The sequence below is a fragment of the Numida meleagris genome, chromosome 25 (assembly GCF_002078875.1).
Source record: "Numida meleagris isolate 19003 breed g44 Domestic line chromosome 25, NumMel1.0, whole genome shotgun sequence".
NCBI classification, from domain to species: domain Eukaryota; kingdom Metazoa; phylum Chordata; class Aves; order Galliformes; family Numididae; genus Numida; species Numida meleagris.
In genome coordinates, this window is record NC_034433.1 from 692,314 (window position 1) to 711,316 (window position 19,003).

Below are 19,003 nucleotides of genomic sequence, written 5' to 3' on the forward strand. Positions count from 1 at the left end.
TGCGCGGCGGGAGGGAGCCAAGAGGCGTTGCCGTGCGAGGACAGCGAGGAAGGAATTACTTATTTCCGAGCCCGCAGGGACCGGTGCTGTTTTGCTAAAGCTGCACTTAACCCTCTCTGCCCGCTGCGGGCGAAGAGGTCCCAGCGTGCGCCGTGCCTGGGGGGCGGCCGCGGAAACTGATGCAAAGGGTCCGTGCTGCCGTGCACACCGGGTGGGGTGGGGGTCTTGAAGCAGCCCCCCGTGCAAACAGCACAAGGGTTGAGCCCAAGAAGCTCTGGGGCTGCAGACCGGGGGTGCTGGGAGCACCGGAGGTGGTGGTGGTGGAGTAAAAGGGGCCACACTGAGGGCGCTGGGCTGGGGGCTCAGAGTAGGCTGGCGGGTACCAGGGGTGTGGGGGGGTTTGAGGGGCACCGAGGCTGGGGATGCTGGCTGGGGGTCACTGGGGCTGCCCACATGGGCTGGACTGGGAGCACTGGAGCCGCTCGCAGAGATGCGGGGTTCACTGGGGGTCACTGCAGGGCCGCGGGCTGTGGCTGGGGGAGGCCGTGCCGGCCGAGGGGGTGGGACCCCAGCCCCATTTTGAGGGGCCGGGCGGAGCGGGGGAAGCCGTGCCGAGCCGGTCCCTTTGTCGCCGAGCCGGGCCGAGTCGGGCCGGGGCCGCTGCCGCTTTAACGCGATGGGGCGGTCCCGCCGCCGCCGCCCCTCCCGCCGCGCCCGCGGGGCCGCAGCCACGGGCAGCAGCATGCTGCGGGCCGGGAGGCCGCGCCGCGCCCCGCGCCTGGCCGCCAGGTAGGGCCCGGCACCGCACCGCCCCGCAACGGGACCGGCACCGGCGGACGCGGAGCGGCGCGGGGCGGGGCGGGCGCATTGCGGGCGGGCGGCTCCCGGTTCCCGGTACGGCGGCTCCGGGGCGCGGGGCTTTGTCTGCCGGGCCCCGAGCCCCGGGGCCGCGCCGCGGGAGGGCTTTGTCTCGGTTACACCGGGGGCGGGCGGTGCGGCCCCGCCCGCGATCCCCGCGGCTCCCGGTGCCGGGCTGCGGCCTCGCGCGGGGCTCCCGGGGGTCGGGCAGCGCTTCGCCGGGCAGCGCTCACCCCGCGGGAGCGGGCGCGGAGCATCCCCGGTGCCGAGTTGCGGGGTGGTTGCGGGGTGGTTGCGGGGTGGGCTCGGCGCGGTGCCGGTGCGCGGATCGCTGCTAAGATGGAGGGGCTGCGGGCGTGCGGCACAAAGCCGGGCTGAGCTCTGACCCCGCCGCCCGCATAACCCCGCAGCGCGGCCCCGGGACGGCGGCACGACGAGGCGCCCCGGTGCTGCCGATCGCCCGGGGGCTGCCACCCCCCCTTCACCCCCCCACCCTCGGGCGCAGCGTCCCCGCGGAGGTGCCGTGGGTGCGCACCCGGATCCCTCGCCGGGTTTGCAGTGCTCGCTGCGGTGCGGTGCTGCGGCTGCTGCTCGCGGGGGGGCTGCGGGGTGACCTTGGTTGCAGGACCCCGGGTAGCGCCCATCGCGGGGCGGGCTGCGTGCTTTTGCTCAGGAGCCGTCACTGCTCAAGGTGATGCTTTCCTTGCAGGGTGACCGCCCCGGTGCAGAGCTCGGTTTTGGGGGCCCCTTTGCATGCCGGCTGGAGGCACCCCATGGTCCAAGTGTTCTGGGGACGTATCCTGCACCCTGCAGGCTGTGCTGCGGCTTGGCAGAGCTGGGAGGTGCTTGCAGAGCTGGGTGCCCAGGATCTTGGGTGGTTTGGGGGGTGTTGGGTTCCCCCAACCCTGTGCCCATTTCACGGGTGTTCTGTGTGCGCCAACATCCTGAGCCTCCTGTGTGAGGTCCCGTTGGGCTGGGGGGAGCTGCAGAGACCCAGCTTGGGCTCGGTCGCATCCAGGGGGTGCAGCTCCCCAGGGCTCTGCCCCAGCTCCGTGCAGTGCCGGAGAGCTGCCTGCTGCGGGGATGGTACCGAGAGATGCTGATGCGGGGTGGTGGAGGAGCTTTGCTTTGTGTTTCGGGGATTTCTGTCCCAGTGAGAAATCCCCAGAGCGGGGGCTGGTGGCGGGGGATCTGCGGAACCGGGCAGCCCCGTGGCACTTCCTGGGCACGTGGTTGTAATTAAATCCCTTCCTGGGCAGCGGTGCTGTGCTGCAGGGATGCAGGGGGCTGTGTCCGTTCCAGTCCCTGTGTTTGGGAAGGCCGGCAGGGGCGGGACTCGTATCTCTCTGTGCCCTGCTGGGCTCTGCGGTGGCTGCGGGGTCTCAGGAGATGTGGTGGGGCCTCTTCCCTGGGGCCGGTCTCTGCTCACCCATCCATGAACCTCCAGTGTGTGACAACAGCTGTGCTCCCCCCCTGCCATGGGGCCGGGTGGACACGGAGCAGCGAGGGATGAGCACCCACCGTGCAGCCCTGCAGGAGGATGCACGCGTTTCCCAGTTGTGTTCTGGCTCCCCTGAAATTTCCAGCTCAGTGACCCCAGCACCCTTCATTTCTGGCAGTGCTCACTCCCAAGCCAGCTTTGTGGCTCCATCCCTGTGTTTGGGCGTCCATGAACCCCAGGTGGCAGAGGAGCTTGGTGGGTGCCATCCCCGCCTGCCCTGTCCCCAGGGCTGCAGTGTCACTGGCGCGATGCTGCTCAGTTCCCCAGCTGCTGTTGCTCCTGTGGCTGCTGCTCGCTGGGCTCCTGCACCGCTGTGGTGCCGGTGCTGTGGTGCAGGCACTTCTGCTGGGGACCCCACGGCTCTGCTCCCTTCTCCTCCACCACTGCTTCTCCCTGCCAGCCCAATTTGGGGCTGCGGGGGCCTCGCTGACCTACTGAGCCGCTGACCTGAAAGGGGCCATGCTCACCCTCCTGGAAGACTCCCATGCTGAGTGACAGCCCTGGAGATGGGCTTGTGCACGCTCCGCTGCGCCCTCGGCACGGAGCAGCTGTTGGGGCGCGTGGAGGTGCTGTGTCCCTGCGGGCGCTGGGCGGCTGAGGAAGGGTGGAGGCTGCGGGGTGGTTGCATGTTGTGCTCCGTGTTTGGTCCCTGCCCTTTCCGGGAATCCTCCCGACCCTCTGGGTGGGACCGCTTGCAGGGGGCTCGGTGCCAGCCCTGGTGCAGGTGGTGGCCCCCCGTGCTGCGTGTCCGTAAAGCGTCTCTCCGGGGCCTTAGTGGGAAAATTGTGGGGTTTGAAGCCTGCGCCAGGCTGGGCTGCAGCCAGCTGCGGCTGCCAAGCGTGGGCTCCCTGCCAGGCTGACGGGGCTGAGGTCCGAGCCCCGGGGTGGAGCGGGGCCGGTGGGTGGCAGGGGACAGCTGGGCGGGGGGGGGGCTGACGCTGGCTGTGCCATTGCAGCTGGGATGAGAGCAGCTCCATCAGCAGCGGCCTCAGCGATGCCTCTGACAACCTCAGCTCGGAGGAGTTCAACGCCAGCTCCTCGCTCAACTCGCTGCCCTCCACCCCCACGGCCTCGCGCAGGAACTCGGCCATAGCGGTAGGTGCTGCCGTCCCCTCCGTGCAGGGTGGCACTGCGTGGGGAAACCGAGGCACGGCAGAGGCATGGCGCAGTGATGCGGTGGGGCTGGGAGCACCCGTGGGTGCCCGGTTCCGCCCGTCCCCTGGTGCACCCATGGCTCCGTTCTGCCCGCAGCTGCGCACCGACTCGGAGAAGCGCTCGCTGGCTGAGAGTGGGTTGAGCTGGTACGGCGAGGCAGACGACAAGGCTCCCAAGAAGCTGGACTACGACAGCAGCAGCCTCAAGATGGAGCACGGCTCCTCCAAGTGGCGGCGGGAGCCTGCGGAGAGCTGTGAGGAGGGCACCAAGGGCGGCGAGCTGAAGAAGCCGGTCAGCCTGGGCACCCCCGGCTCCCTCAAGAAGGGCAAAACCCCCCCGGTGGCAGTGACATCTCCCATCACCCACACGGCCCAGAGCACCCTCAAAGTGGCAGGTGAGGCCAGGATGGGGCAGGGCACAGCTCCTCTGGTGGGGAGGCGGTGGGGTTAGACTGAAAGAGGGGAGGTTACAGTTAGCTATGAGGGGAAATCCTTTACTCAGAGCACGGTGAGGCCTTGGCACTGCTGCCCGGAGCTGTGGGTGCTGCATCCCTGGAGGTGCCTGAGGCCACGGATGGGCCCTGGGCAGCCTGAGCTGGGGGAACACCCAGCCCACGGCAGGGGTTGGGGCTGGGTGATCTTTAAGGTCCCTTCCAACCCAACCGTTCCTTCCTCTCCATCATCTCTGCTTTCCCATCTCCATTGCTGCCCTCAGCTCTGAATTGTTTTGCACCTGACAGTCCCCCAGACCTCCCCGCTCACTCATCCTTCCTTCCCCACCAGGCAAACCCGAGACCAAAGCCACCGACAAGAGCAAGCTGTCGGTGAAGAACACGGGGCTGCAGCGCTCCTCCTCTGACGCTGGCCGCGATCGCGTCGGCGATGCCAAGAAGCCACCCTCGGGCCTCACGCGCCCCTCGGCCTCCAGCTCCTTCGGCTACAAGAAACCGGCCCCAGCCACCGGCACCGCCACCGTCATGCAAGCCGGGGGCTCGGCAACGCTCGGCAAGATCCAGAAGAGCTCCGGTATCCCCGTCAAGCCGGTCAGCGGGAGGAAAACAAGCCTGGATGTCTCCAACACGGCCGAGCCTGGCTTCCTGGCCCCGGGGGCTCGCACCAACATCCAGTACCGCAGCCTGCCCCGGCCGGCCAAGTCCAGCTCCATGAGCGTGACTGGCGGCCGCGGCGCTAACCGGCCCGTCAGCAGCAGCATCGATCCCAGCCTGCTCAGCACCAAGCAGGCCAGCATCACGGTGTCGCGGCTCAAGGAGCCGTCCAAGATCGGTGCTGGCCGTGGCACGCCAGCCCCCGTGAACCAGACGGACCGGGAGAAGGAGAAGGCCAAGGCCAAAGCCGTAGCGCTGGACTCCGAGTGCGTGACGCTGAAGAGCATCGGCTCTCCCGAGAGCACCCCCAAAGCCCAGGCCAACCTCCCGCCGGCGGCCAAGGTGGCCGAGCTGCCCCCCACTCCCCTCAGGTATGACCCTCCCACCATCTTCTGGAATTGTAGAATGATTGAAGTTGGAAAGGACCTCTAAGGTCATCGAGTCCAGCCATCAACCCATCACCACCATGCCCACCCTCAGAGTCATTAAGGTTGGAGAAGACCTCTAGGATCACCAAGCCCAACCCATGCCCACCAAACCGTGTCTCTCAGTGCCACATCTGTGCTTGTCTTGAACAGGGACCTTTAGGATGTCGTGCCCAGTGCCTGCTCTCACGTTGTTTCATCCATTTTTTCCCCCAGAGCGGCTCCCAAAACCTACGCGAAGCCTCCCTCATTGGCCAACTTGGATAAGGTCAACTCCAACAGCCTGGACTTGCCCTCCTCCAGTGAGCTGCACCCCCCGCACACTGCCAAGCTCCAGGACCTGCACCCAGCTGGCGGGCACCTGACACCCTGCTTCAGCCCCAGTCCTGCCCCCATCCTCAACATCAACTCGGCCAGCTTCTCCCAGGGCCTGGAGCTCATGGGCGGCTTCAGTGTCCCCAAGGAGGGCAGGATGTACCCCAAGCTCTCCGGCCTGCATCGCAGCATGGAGTCCCTGCAGATGCCCATGAGCCTGCCCAGTGCCTTTTCGGGGGGCAGCACTGCCGCCCCCAGCCCTGCTGCTGTCCCCCCTGCCAGCACGGAGGAGGAGGAGGAGGCGGGTGAGCTGGGCTGGAGCGGCAGCCCCCGGCTTGCACACCTGGACAGGTATGGGTGCAGGGTGGGCAGCGAGCCTCAGCCCCATAACCCTATCCATCATCATCCTCCTCTTGTGTTTGCTTGCTTCAGAGGCTCATTCTGGGGGAAATGTGCATCCCCCTCCTGTCGCTCAGCCCCCAGCTGCCTCATCACATTCCCTCCTCCATGCAAGGAGGTGACTGATCTTCCCTTCCCTTCCAGCACCAACCGCGACAGGAACACGCTGCCCAAGAAGGGGCTGAGGTAAAAGGGTCCTCATGGCTTTTGGATGGCACCAGGGAGGGTGGATGGGTGCACAGAGCGCCCAGTGTGTGGGGCTGGCAGTGCCAGGGGGCTGAGCCCCGGGCTGGCCATGCTGCAGGGCATGGGGGCAGGAGGTGTCCACACCATCTCACTCCGTGTTCTGCTCCAGGTACCAGCTCCACTCCCAGGAGGAGGCCAAGGAGCGCCGCCACTCGCACACCATCGGCGGGCTGCCCGAAGCGGACGACCAGCAGGAGCTGCCCTCGCCCCCCGCCCTCCCCATGGCGCTGGTTGGGAAGGGTCCGCTCACGAGCATCGGTCAGTGCCCACCTCCTCCTTGTGCCAGCCTGGGTCCCTCTGTGCCCCGATGCCCCGGTTCATTGCTGGGACATCCCCCTGCTCCAGAACCTTGGGTTGATGTTTTGTTGTTGGTTTTTTTGGCACCCCCAGCTCTCAGCATCCCATGCCTTTGGCCCCACCAAGGTGCTGGGTTGTGGCTGGGGGGCCAACAGCTTTGCTTCAGGGCGTCCAACTCATCCTCAGTGCCCTGCCCACAGCTCCCCACTCCTCTGGGGATGCAAAGTGGAGCCCTGCTCTGTTCTTGCTGGAACCTACGTGTTCCTGGAGGGTCTGGGGGACTCATGCAGAGGGATTGGGGCTGGCAGCAGGTGATGGGGTGCATCCCTCCTGCACCCAGAGGTGACAGTCTCCTGCATGGTGGCACTAGCTGTGCCCCAGCTTGATGGATTTCTCAGCTCCATGTTCACCAGGAGATGTTGCCTTGGGTGCAGTTTTCCAGTCTTCCCTGCGTAAACCTGCTTTTTAGCTTTCCTCCCGTCCTCCTGCTTTGGGACCGCAATCCCTGCTTCCTTTCCCCATCCTAGCTCCCCGGGTCCGCTCCCAGCCCAGCTTCCCCATGCCCGGCTCTGACCCTGCCTCTCCCCTCCCTTCTCCTTGCAGTGAGCCCCACTGCCGCCACCACCCCGCGGATCACCCGCTCCAACAGCATCCCCACCCACGACTCCACCTTTGAGCTGTACAGCACCTCCCAGATGGGCAGCACCCTCTCCCTGGCAGACAAACCCAAGGGCATGATCCGCTCGGGCTCCTTCCGGGACCCTGTGGATGACGGTGAGAGAGTGCTCGAGATGGAGGGGCTGCGGGGCTCCCCAGACCCTCACCACTTTTTCTGGGCTCTGCTGGAGGGGCTGCTGCATCCAGGCATCAGCGCAGTGCATCCCGACCCGTTCAAGTGCTGCTGGGCAGGTTGGAGCCCTGCTGGGTGGCTGGAGGTGCCCGGTGGCCTCGGGTTGGCACCAGGGACGGGGAACCTGAGCACCCAGGGCGGGTGGCAGAGCCCCAGGCTCAGTCAGAGCAGGTGGAGGGTGCTCCCTGCCATGTGCCCAGGCAGGAGGATGCTGGCGGGCAGTGTCCTGCGGCACTATCCCCACTCCAAGCTCCTCACAGAGCCCCCATGGCATTATCCTGTGCCTTTAACCCCAGGGAGCGCTCAGCCTCTTGACACACTGGGTTTTGCTGTGTTTCAGTTCATGGATCGGTGCTGTCCCTGGCCTCCAGCGCGTCCTCCACCTACTCCTCCGTAAGAGCTGCCGCCGGGCTGCGCCTCCTCATTGCATGGCTGTGGGCTGGGGGGGCCCTGGGGGGGAAAAACGATGCTGAGCTATGCGGGGGGGCTCCGTGCATGCCCTCTATCCCGTGCTGAGCCTGTCTGCGCCTCGCTGCCTTCCTGACTGCCTGCCTCTGTCTGTCTCTCTCTGCCCTCACGCTACCAGGCTGAGGAGAAGATGCAGTCCGAGGTGAGCCCGTGCCCAGCGCTGCTACCTGGCCCCCACCCCATGGCTGATGTGAGCGCCCGGCCCCTCTCACCCCTCTGTTCTCTCCTTGCAGCAAATCCGTAAGCTGCGTCGTGAGCTGGAGTCCTCGCAGGAGAAGGTGGCCACGCTGACGTCCCAGCTGTCCGCTAACGTGAGTTCCTGCAGGACGTGTGGGGCTGATGCTCACATGTGCCCTGGTTCCCTTTAGGAGCTGACCTGCGATGGGCCCTGCTCTGGGCTCCTCCTCCTCCCTGCCCCAGGAGGAGTCCCCTCTCCTGCCCCTTGCAACCTGCACCGAGCAGCTCGGGGGCTGCAGGTGCTCACCTTTCTCTTCATCTCTCCCAGGCCAACCTGGTGGCAGCTTTTGAGCAGAGCCTGGTGAGCATGACGTCCCGCCTGCGGCACCTGGCTGAGACCGCCGAGGAGAAGGTGGGTGCTCATGGCGCTGAAGCTGTGGGTGCCCTGGGAGCTCTCCTGCACCACTGGGATGCTCTCCACAACTTCTGGCTCTGCTCCTGCAGGACACGGAGCTGCTGGACCTGCGGGAAACCATCGATTTCCTGAAGAAGAAGAACTCGGAGGCCCAAGCTGTGATCCAGGGTGCCCTGAATGGCACTGACGTAGCGCCCAAAGGTGAGGCATGATGGTCTGCTGGCCCCCATGGAGCTATGAGCTTGAGAGCCCCTGCTGTGGGATTAGGAGCCCCTCGCTTGGCTCCTCCTGCCTGCGGCTGGCCTCTGGCTTGAGCGAGCTGTTCAGGGTCTCTTGGGCTCTTCTCTGCCTGGGATCCCCAAAGCCTGTGTGTCACAGTCAGGGCTGTCATTGCAAAAGGTCTCGGTGCTGGTATGTGGGGAATGGGGTGGTTGTCCTCCCCCAGGCATCTCTTCATTGGGCCCGTTGCCACCAGAGTATGTTCCTAACTACTCATCTTGGCTTTATTCCCATGAGTGCTTAAGTGTTTCTCGCCCCCAGGCCCCATCGTGGGTGTGGGGTGCTGGCAGGGAGGTGGTCTGGAAGCAGAGGGGGACAATGTCTGCTCTGTGCGTATCCCTGGGACTTGGGGTCACTGTCCCAAATGGTGTCAGCACCTCGTGTCCCCTTCCCACGTGGTTCGGGTGGGCCAAGGGGAGAAGGGAAGGATTGCAGGGTGGGCTGGGAGCGTGCGATGGCTCGGGCACTGGGTGGATGCGGTTTGATCGCTCCCTTCTTGGTCTCTCCCACTCTCTGGCTTCCCTCGGTGGCCCTAGAGCTGCGCATCAAGCGGCAGAACTCCTCCGACAGCATCTCCAGCCTCAACAGCATCACCAGCCACTCCAGCATCGGCAGCAGCAAGGACGCCGACGCCAAGAAGAAGAAGAAGAAGAGCTGGGTGGGTTGGGCAGGGGGCAGGCGGCAGGAGGGGGTGTGGGGTCTGGCTGGGATCAGCCAGACGAGCCAGCTGCCCTTGGTGCGTTGTGGCCTCGTGGTGCTGGTCCTCTCTGTCCCCTGGGGGCAGCGCTGGCGAGGAGCACGTAGCCACCACGGGCTTGTCATGTGCTGCCTGGGGCCAGGACTTCCCCAGCTCCTCCAGAAGTTTTCCAGCCCTTGCCCTGCACGCCTGCTCCTCGTGGTCTCTCCCACCCGTCAGCCCCGTGGGCGCTGGCCTGGGGCTCTGCAGGCACTTGGCCAGGTGGCCCCGAGCTGGATGCATGATTAAGTCTCGCTTTGTTTTGTTTCTCTTCCCCCTATGCTGTCCTCATTCCTTTTTTTCCAGGTGTATGAGGTAAGTCCTGGGCCGTGCCCTCCACCCCATGCCGTGCCTGCCCGGGGCTCTCTCTCCATTTCATGGGGAGGCACTCATGACACAGAGCATCCCATCCATCCCACGGGCACTAACCCCGGGGCCCTGTGCTGTGCACGCCTTGGCTGCTTCCTGCGGTGTTGGGGTCAGAACTCAGGCAGGGGCTGAACTGCCCGGGCAGCTTGGCAGGGATCCCTGGGGCGGGATGGGGAGCTGTCCCAGAGATGGGGACCTGTCCCGTGGATGGCATCTGTCCTCTTCTTGCCTGGGGCAGGCATCACAGCCATCCAAGGGCAGCCCCGCACGGGGGACACTGCAGCCCTGACTGATGTGCTGCTGCCTGTCTGCCCTCACTGGGCTGTGCACCAGGTGCCGCGGTGCCCAGGAGCCCACAGCTCCTCAGCTGGTCCCCGGCCTGCCAGTGGGGCTGAGCTGCTCTGTTCCCCTCAGGGCCCATGTAGGTCCCACTGCGTTACTGTTATCAGCAGAGCCAAGTGCTCAGCTTGGTTTTTGCACGAACCATCCCCTCCATTCCCTTGTGACATTTTTGCTTCTGGGGGATGCGCAGCTCAGCTTTCCCAGAGCCGGTGGGAGGTGGGCTGCATCCTGCCCGCTCTCCATCCCCTTCTCCATCCACGTCCCACTGGAACAGACCCCAGGGGACGTGCTGTGAGCTCTGTGTCCTGGAGGTGGGGTGTGTAAGCTGTGGTTTGGCCCCTGTAACATGTCCCTCCATTCTCCCCAGCCTTGCCCGCTCACCCGTCTGCTGCTGTGTGTGTGTGCTGTGTGCATGCTGCATGCCTGCCCTTGTGCCCCACACCTCCAGGAGGACACAGAGGGGCTCGGGGTGTCCCCTTGCCCCTGGAGCCAGCTCTGCGGTGGCTGGGCATGCTGCAATGTGCTGTCCCCAAAGTGCTGCTTGCTGGGTTGGCTGCGGTGGGATGACTGCTGGGATGGAGTCTGCTCTTTGGGATGGAGCAGGACGTCGGTGCAGTGCCCCACTGTGGGTGCTGGTGGGGGAGCCTGGCCAGGACGTGGTCCTGTGGTTGGTGCTGGTCGGGGTGGCAGCTGTGCCAGCAGAGCGGGGCGGTGGTGGGGAACGGTCCTGTCTCAGTGGTGGTCCTGGTATCACTGGTCCCAGTTCAGGCTGCCTGTGGGCCTGGGCACGAGGCTGGGCCAGGACTGTGTTTGCAGAGCTTTCTGTAATGAGAGCGTTTCTGTCTCCTGTAGCTGCGTAGCTCCTTCAACAAAGCCTTCAGCATCAAGAAGGGGCCCAAATCGGCCTCGTCCTACTCGGACATTGAGGAGATCGCCACGCCGGACTCGTCGGCCCCATCCTCCCCCAAGCTCCAGCACAGCTCCACCGAGACCGCCTCGCCCTCCATCAAATCCTCCACCTCCTCCTCCGTGGGCATCGACACAGCTGAGTGCGTGGGGCGGGGGAGGAGGGCTGGCTGTGGGGTTGGTGTGCGCCCACCCCGGCCCTGAGCACACCTCGCTCTCTCCCTGGCCCAGGCTCTTCCAGGCGCACAGCGAGGGCGAGCCCGAGAAGAAGGAGGTGTCGGAGCTGCGCTCGGAGCTGTGGGAGAAGGAGATGAAGCTGACGGACATCCGCCTGGAGGCCCTCAACTCGGCCCACCAGCTGGAGCAGCTGCGGGAGACCATGCACAACATGCAGGTGAGGGCGGCTGCACTCCCCGGAGCCGTGCAGCATCCCCTGGGGCGCTGCCAGCGCGCAGCTGCTCACCTGGCCCGTCCTGCGCTTCTTCCCCCAGCTGGAGGTGGATCTCCTGAAGGCGGAGAACGATCGGCTCAAAGTGGCTCCGGGGCCCTCGGTGGTGCCAGGATCCATTCCCGGCCACGTCACCAGCACGTCGGCCTCCTCGTCGCCGCGGCGCTCGCTGGGGCTCGCCCTGGGCCATGCCTTCAGCCCCAGCCTGGGGGATGCTGGTAGGAGCTGCCTGTGCTGGGAGAGGGCAGCGCAGGGTCTGGCTCAGGCTGGGCGTAGGCAGACCCCCTGACTCTGCTTTGTCCCCAGACGTGTCTCCCATGGACGCGGTCAGTGCTGGCACCCAGAAGGATGAGCTGATGCTGAGGATTGTGGTGCGCATGCCACCCCAGCACATCATCAAGGGGGTAAGGGTGGGCTGTGCAGGGTGCTCGACCTGTCCCTGTGGGGCTTGATGCGGTGCTCCAACCCCGCACGCCTCTGCCTTGGTTCCTAGGACCTCAAGCAACAAGAGTTTTTCCTGGGCTGGACCAAGGTGAGCGGGAAGGTGGATTGGAAGATGCTGGATGAGGCTGTCTGCCAGGTCTTCAAGGTAGGAGCATCACGACGCCTCTTCTGCGAGCCTCCTTTTTGTGCTACTTCTCCATGCCTGGGTCCTTTCTGGGGACTCAGCTGCTGAGTGCTGCTCGCCCTCTGACAGACCCGTCTTTGTCTTCGTAGGATTACATCACCAAGATGGATCCTGCCTCCACGCTGGGGCTCAGCACCGAGTCTGTTTATGGCTACAGCATCAGCCACATCAAGCGGGTCCTGGACACGGAGCCGCCGGAGCTGCCGCTGTGCCGCCGGGGCATGAGCAGCATCGTGGTGACGCTCAAAGGTCGGTGGGCAGAGAGGCTCCATCGCTGTCCTGTCCCCACTCTGTCCCCTGGTGCCGCTGGGCGTGAGCGGAACCCTCATCCTCACCCCTCCCTGCAGGCTTGAAGGAGAAGTGCGTGGACAGCTTGGTGTTTGAGACGCTCATCCCCAAGCCCATGATGCAGCATTACATCAGCCTCCTGCTGAAGCACCGGCGGCTCATCCTCTCGGGGCCCAGCGGCACCGGCAAGACGTACCTGACCAACCGCCTGGCCGAGTACCTGGTGGAACGCTCGGGCCGTGACGTCACCGAGGGCATCGTCAGCACCTTCAACATGCACCAGCAGTCCTGCAAGGTGAGGGACTGTCCCCATCGGCACCGGTGCTGCCGTCCCACTTGATGCTGATGCCATAGATGCGATGCCCCGTTGGTTGCAGGACCTGCAGCTGTACCTCTCCAACCTGGCCAACCAGATCGACCGGGAGACGGGCACGGCGGACGTGCCGCTCGTGATCCTCCTGGACGACCTCAGCGAGGCGGGCTCCATCAGCGAGCTCGTTAACGGCGCGCTCACCTGCAAGTACCACAAATGGTGAGAGCCCCAGCGTGTCCCCGTCCGGCACGGCCTCCTGGAGGCCAGGCGGCATGGACACGTATGTGCCTGCCTCTGCTGCGGTGGGGAGTGATGCAGGCTGCTTTTTCTCATGGATCCCATCTCTCACTCAGCCCCTACATCATCGGGACCACCAACCAGCCTGTGAAGATGACCCCGAACCATGGTCTCCATCTCAGCTTCAGGTAGAATCATAGATTATCCTGAGATGGAAGAGACCCATAAGGATCACTGAGTCCAACTCCTGGGCATCATACATCCCTGGGGTGCATCCCTGTGGGGGTGGGGAGGCCAGGGGCTGTCACCCCTGCCACGGGGCAGTCCCAGGGACACGTGCTGTGACTGGGTACCCTGATGAGGACCAAGCCCCTTGCCTTTCCCTGCCATCCTGGAAGGGTCTGATGACCCCAACCCTGGGCTTTGGCCGTGTGGGGGTCCTAGGAACCTCCCATAAGGGTGTGGAGACCATGGAGGGTGCTGGGGGGGTACCATGGTACGTGGAGAGCCCCATCCCTGAGCACCCAGGTGTCCCCCAGGATGCTGACCTTCTCCAACAACGTGGAGCCAGCCAATGGCTTCCTGGTGCGCTACCTGCGGCGGAAGCTGCTGGAGTCGGACACAGACGTCAATGCCAACAAGGAGGAGCTGCTGCGCGTGCTGGACTGGGTGCCCAAGCTGTGGTACCACTTGCACACCTTTCTGGAGAAACACAGCACCTCCGACTTCCTCATCGGTACGGCCGGGCACGCCTTTCTCTTCTACCTCTTCTTCTTCGGGTGCAGTTGTGCTGTGTTTTCCTCGGTGCTCTGCTGTCATGGGGCAGGGGGCTGGAGCCAGGGAGCCCAGCTCCCATCTGTACTCTTTGCCTCCCCCTGCAGGTCCCTGCTTCTTCCTGTCCTGCCCCATCGGAATTGAGGATTTCAGGACCTGGTTCATTGACCTGTGGAATAACTCCATCATCCCTTACCTGCAGGAGGGGGCGAAAGATGGGCTCAAGGTACCCAGCACAATCCCTAGCACATGGGGACGCAAACCAGGGCCCGACTCAGTGCTGGTGGCACCTGGGCTGTGCATGCACAGTGGTCCCGTGGGGTGGGGTGGAGATGCACTGTGCAGGTGCCACCTCTCTTGCTCCTTGCCTGCAGGTCCACGGGCAGAAGGCGGCCTGGGAGGACCCCGTGGAGTGGGTGCGGGACACCCTGCCCTGGCCATCAGCGCAGCAAGACCAGTCCAAGCTGTACCACCTGCCCCCGCCCACCATCGGCCCCCACAGCACTGTCTCCCCCCCCGAGGAGCGCACCGTCAAAGACACGACGCCCAGCTCCCTGGACGCGGACCCCCTGGTATGGCTGGGGTGGGGGGGGCTGGGCGCTGGGAAGGGGCTGGTGAAGGGAGAGCAGCATGGAGCTGGGCCTTTTGCTTTCCCAGTTAGTTTTTGGTGTGAAAACCCTGCCTCGGTGATGCAGAAATGCTGTGTCTTCCGGGGTTGGTGCAAGACGGGGGCATGAATGGAAATCATAGAGTCATTAAGGTTGGACAAGACCTCTGATGACATCAAGTCCAACCACCACCGCATCCCGGCCATGCCCACTCCTAGAATCACAGTGATCCTTCTAACCTTAATGATTGTAAGATCACCAAGTCCACCCCTCAGCCCATCCCACCATGCCCACTACCCATGTCCCTCCGTGCTCCAGGGCCCGTCCCCCTGCACACACTGAGCTGTAAGCACCCAGTCCAGTTCATGATGGGGGTGGGAAAGGGGTTGCAACGTCTCCGGGCTTCGCTTTACTCTCTCGAGGAGCTTCCTGGGGTGGGCTCTTTGGGAGGGCGAGGAGAGCTGGGCTGTGTGCCATGCACCGCTCCCCACAGATGGCCATGCTGCTGAAGCTCCAGGAAGCCGCCAACTACATCGAGTCTCCGGACCGTGAGACCATGGTGGATCCCGACCTGCAATCGACTCTGTGAGGCGCGGACATGCCGGCCCAGGTGCAGGGGGTGGCCACTGGGCTGCCCTCCTCCTCCTCCTCCTCCTCCTCCTCCTCCTCCTCTGGTAGCCTGGAGCGCGGGGCTGGGGCTGGCGAGTGAGCAGCGAGGACCGGGGCCCCGCGCGTCTCCACGCAGTGTGGGGAAGCTCGGCTCGGCCATGGGAGAGCACAAGGCTCCGTTTCCCCTCCCCTCTTCGGGGGTAGGAGAAGCCTGGTTTCTCTTCTTGATTTTTCTGTCTTTATTGCAAACTTTTGGGTTTTGGGGCTGGGGGACCACTGCGGGCAAGCCCCTGCTCCAGGGAGCTGCAGGAAGGCCCCTGCGTGGGGCAGGGACCCCGCGGGAGCCCCCTGGGCCAGAGCTGGGGTGCAGAAGGAGCGTGTGGCCGTGTCTGTCTGTCCGGCACCATGCTCCCACTGCTCTCTTCGTACGTTCCTCATTTAACCTGCATGGCAGCCGCTGAGCCTAGGACAACCCAATAAACCCCGCTTTGGTTATTTTATTATTCCCCCCCCCGCCCCCTCCCCTCCTTTCTTTTGACCGAGTCCAGACTTCGCTTTGGTCCCTTTTTTTTGTTCTGGGTCTTCGCTTTCCTGGGCTGGAGCCCATGCGCTGGTGCCCATTGCTTCCCCCCCACCCCCCTGCGAGCAGCTCCACTTCCTTTCCATTTTTTTTTGCAGCTGTTGGTTCCACCACTCTCTCTCCTTCCGTCACACAACTGGTGCTCACTGGACAACTTCCAGTTTCCAAATCCGCCTCCTGTAGCCTCGCATCTTGGCTGGGATGGGTCTGGGCAGCTGGTGGCAGTGGGGTGCACCCGGAGCGCCCCTTTGCCTGGCAGCCCCCTCCCCAAAAGCACAAGGCAGAGTCCAGCCTTGGGCCAGGGGCTGCCATCAGGCACAATTTGCTCCCTGTCCCCTCAGGGATGCAGGGCCATGCCTGGGATTGTCCCCATGCCTCTGGCTCACCACTGCCCCATGGGGTTTTGTGACCCCCCCAGGCCTACTCCGCACCCTCCAGCTGCACACTGCCCGCTCAGCATGGGCTCTCTGTACCCACACTGGTGCTCTGGGGACATCCAGCTGGGGCCACGCATCCCCTTGGCCCTATGGTGCAATGTCACAGGCGCTGCTCCCTGCACTGCCTTAATCCCTGTGGGTAGGGGGCACGCAGGGCCGGGAGTGGGGGGGGACACGGTCATGACCCATCCTGCTGCAGTATTGACTCACTGCCCCCAAGGCCAGCTGGGCTGGGACCATGGTGCTGGTGCTTCCTTGAGCACTGCCCCATTGGGGCCGCTGCCTTTGGTCCCCTCCGTGCCCTGCAGCGGGCACAGCACCTTTAGGGGAGCGGTTCCTCGGGGCTGCTCTGCCCCCCGCTGCCTTCAGGGACCCCCCCCATCTCCCCGGGGCTCTGCCTGCCCCCCGCTGCCCTCGGTGCTCTCCTGCCCGCGCAGCCCTCCCGCGGCGCGCGCCCCATGGTGCTCACTTCTCCGTCTGTCCCACAGCCCCCCCGCCGCCAGCCCCTCCGCACAGGGCTGTCCCTCCCCACGCTGGCTTGGACGCTAGGGCTTTCCGTTTGCCTTCTCTTGTGTTGTCAGCTGAGGACTCGCTGTAAATAGATCCGTAGTCGAACGCCCTGCGTGAGTTGGCGGGGCCCGGCCCTGCGCGTCTTTCTCCTTTTTTTGTACTCTGTGATAACTGTGCTGTGCTGACTTCTTTTCTGATTGTACCAGACGCCGGCTCAGCAGCCGCTCGAGGCCGGGGACCCGCACTCCCCTCCCTCCCCTCTCGCCCTCCTCGGGGCCACGTGCCCTGAGGACGGGGCACACAGCACCTTTGGGTGCCTCGAAGAGCCCCACAGCGCCCAGCGTTGACGCAGCCTCGTGCTGGGATTTCATCCCTGGCACCTCCACGGAGCCACCAAAATACCCAACAAACCCTTGTGGGGCCACGCACCGCAGTGTCCCCTGGGTTCACCCCATAAGCTGCCGGTGCGTACACCCCACAGACCCCCAACCCCTGCGGGATGAACAGCGCCTACAGCCGAGCCCTGAGCACTGTGGGTGCGGGCTCCCAGTGGGGCCCCCTCTGAAGGGAACCGGTGCTGGTGGCTCCTCTTGGTGTCCCCAAGCATTGTGGCATCCATTGGGGGGGGGCTGGGGAACCTCGTGTCACACGGGGTGCCCACCCCCATGGGTCCAACCATTGCACTGCGCCTCCCCAGGGCTGCCTGCCGCCCCACAGGTGCCTGTTGTCCCTATGGGGATGCTGTGCTAAGGCTGCCTGCTGTCCCCAGGGTGCTGTCACCCAAAGGTGCCAGGAGCTCCTTGGAGCGCCAGGAGCCCCCTGGGGGGCCACCCCCCCACCCTCGAGCTGCTGCTGCCCGGTGGCCTGAACCTTACAATTTTAGCTTTTTTCTATTAAAGAACAAACGAACCTTTTTTTAATTAAATAAAAGACGAAAATGGACAAATTCCTGTTTTAGATGATCTGTGTAACTGACTGGGTTTTGTGTTTCTTAACTGCATGGTGTTCCTGCCGAGGGGTTTTATAGCACTTTTTAAATTTCTCTTTAAGATTTTGGTCCGGATTTCTACTGCTCTCTCGCCTGTCTGTCTTTGCTTTTTCCTCGCCTCCAAGTTTGTAAACTCGCTCCGTTTTATACCTGATGTCGAAACCCGACCCCACGTTGTACATAGCTGCGGGAACAATCAGAGGGAACAAACAAACACCGCCTGGACTCTTGCCACCATTCCTCGTTTTTACTTCAAGAAAGTACAGAAGGAAGCCAGGAAAAGGCTTGAGGGTCATCCCGAAGGACAGCAACCAACCCAGCCCTGCACCAAGTCAGCTCCTGCTGCCCACGCCGCCCGCACCACCCGGCATGTCTCTCTCGGTCGTCTGTCTCACACCATTGGATTCAATAAAGTTATCTCCTGTACTGCCTGGCCGCGTGTCCTCTGTTGCTGCGCGGTGGCACAGTGCCCCAGACCAGGGGGGTTGTGACACTGTGCCCCACTGGGGCTGTGACTGCTCTGCACAGTGCTGGGGAGCAGGGGAGGACTCTGTGGGTCAGCTGCACAGTGCCCGTAGTGCCCCAGGTCTGCTATCTGCTCCAGAGAGTGATGCTGGAGCAGGGACAGATGCTCCAGGAGCCGTCAATTAACACCAGCACAGCGAGGATCCTCATGTGTGAGAATCCTCTTCCCATTGGCTCCCAGGGAAGGTGATGGCCAGCTGCCATCCTGCCCCAGCACCTGCAGAGCAGGGCCAGGACCCCTCACCCCCAGTGCACCCCATCTAAATACAGCAGCACCTGCAGGGTAATGCAGTGCTGGGAAGGGGTGCATCACTGCCCCACACTGCTACAGCAGCAACCCTGGGGGAAAGCACTGCACCCATTCTAGACAGGGCAGCACCCAGGGTGGGTGTGTAATGCTGTAAGGCTGCAATGGGATGGAAAATACAGCAATAATGGCAGAGTGGCACAATCCCAGGCTGCAAGAAATAAGAACAAACCCAAATGCAGCAAGCATGGAAGCAGAAACAAAGGAAGAAAAACTGCTTACCTTTGGAAGAGCCTCAGGTACACAGGGATCTCCAGTGAGTAGGTGCCCTCACCTCCACTGCCAGCCCTTAAATGAGGTCTGGGAGGGGTGGGTCCTGGCTCCACCCCTTCCTGCCACTCAGGTACATTGCATGCACCTGAGCTGCGCTGGGCTGGCCCTGCCTCCCACCAGGTGCCCAATCACTGCTCCAGGCCGTGTCTTAGCATTTCCACTACAGGGTATAGCAGCACGTGGTGGGGTGTCACGCCACCCCCTATGGGTATAGCAGCACCCACGGGAACTGCAGCACCCAGTATGTGTCCACCAACCAGCACATGTACATACAGCAGCACCCATGGGGCACTGCAGAGCCTGGTGTATCGATGCTGCTCCATACAGGCACAGCAGCACCTATGGGATCCTGCACTACCCAGTGTAGGTGGAGTAGCACCCCACACAGGTACATCCCCACCCCATAAGTACAGCAGCTCCTCCGGGGGGCTGCAGCGCTGACTGTAGATACAGCAGCATCCACCACCACCCCACGCAGCTACAGCAGCTCCTCCCAAGGTGACCCCGGCCTTTCTGCCCCCCATCCCCCTCGGGGCTTCAGGGGAGGGCTCCCGGCTGCACCCGGCACAGGTGGAGCTCAGGGGGGGGGGGCAGCTCCCAGCCCGGACCCCCCGGGGATCGCTGCGGGGTCCCCG

The 19,003-nt window shown here is 64.1% G+C and overlaps 1 protein-coding gene across 2 annotated transcripts; it reads left to right on the forward strand.

The window, feature by feature from the left end:
• NAV1 (neuron navigator 1) lies at positions 717-17,694 on the forward strand. Of its 2 annotated transcripts, none has more exons than XM_021377156.1 (27): positions 717-789; positions 3,316-3,454; positions 3,611-3,908; positions 4,297-4,990; positions 5,261-5,710; positions 5,903-5,944; positions 6,114-6,262; positions 6,905-7,075; positions 7,492-7,544; positions 7,738-7,761; positions 7,853-7,930; positions 8,125-8,208; positions 8,301-8,412; positions 9,027-9,148; positions 10,790-10,986; positions 11,075-11,237; positions 11,335-11,509; positions 11,598-11,695; positions 11,785-11,880; positions 12,009-12,168; positions 12,267-12,502; positions 12,585-12,739; positions 12,874-12,945; positions 13,297-13,493; positions 13,639-13,757; positions 13,906-14,103; positions 14,633-17,694. In XM_021377156.1, exons 1-27 carry the CDS (start codon positions 743-745, stop codon positions 14,726-14,728), a joined length of 4,425 nt encoding a protein of 1,474 aa, XP_021232831.1. In that variant the 5' UTR covers positions 717-742; the 3' UTR covers positions 14,729-17,694. The 2 variants fall into 2 exon arrangements, with proteins under 2 accessions (XP_021232831.1, XP_021232830.1); XM_021377155.1 differs by lacking the exon at positions 717-789 and adding an exon at positions 1,419-1,700.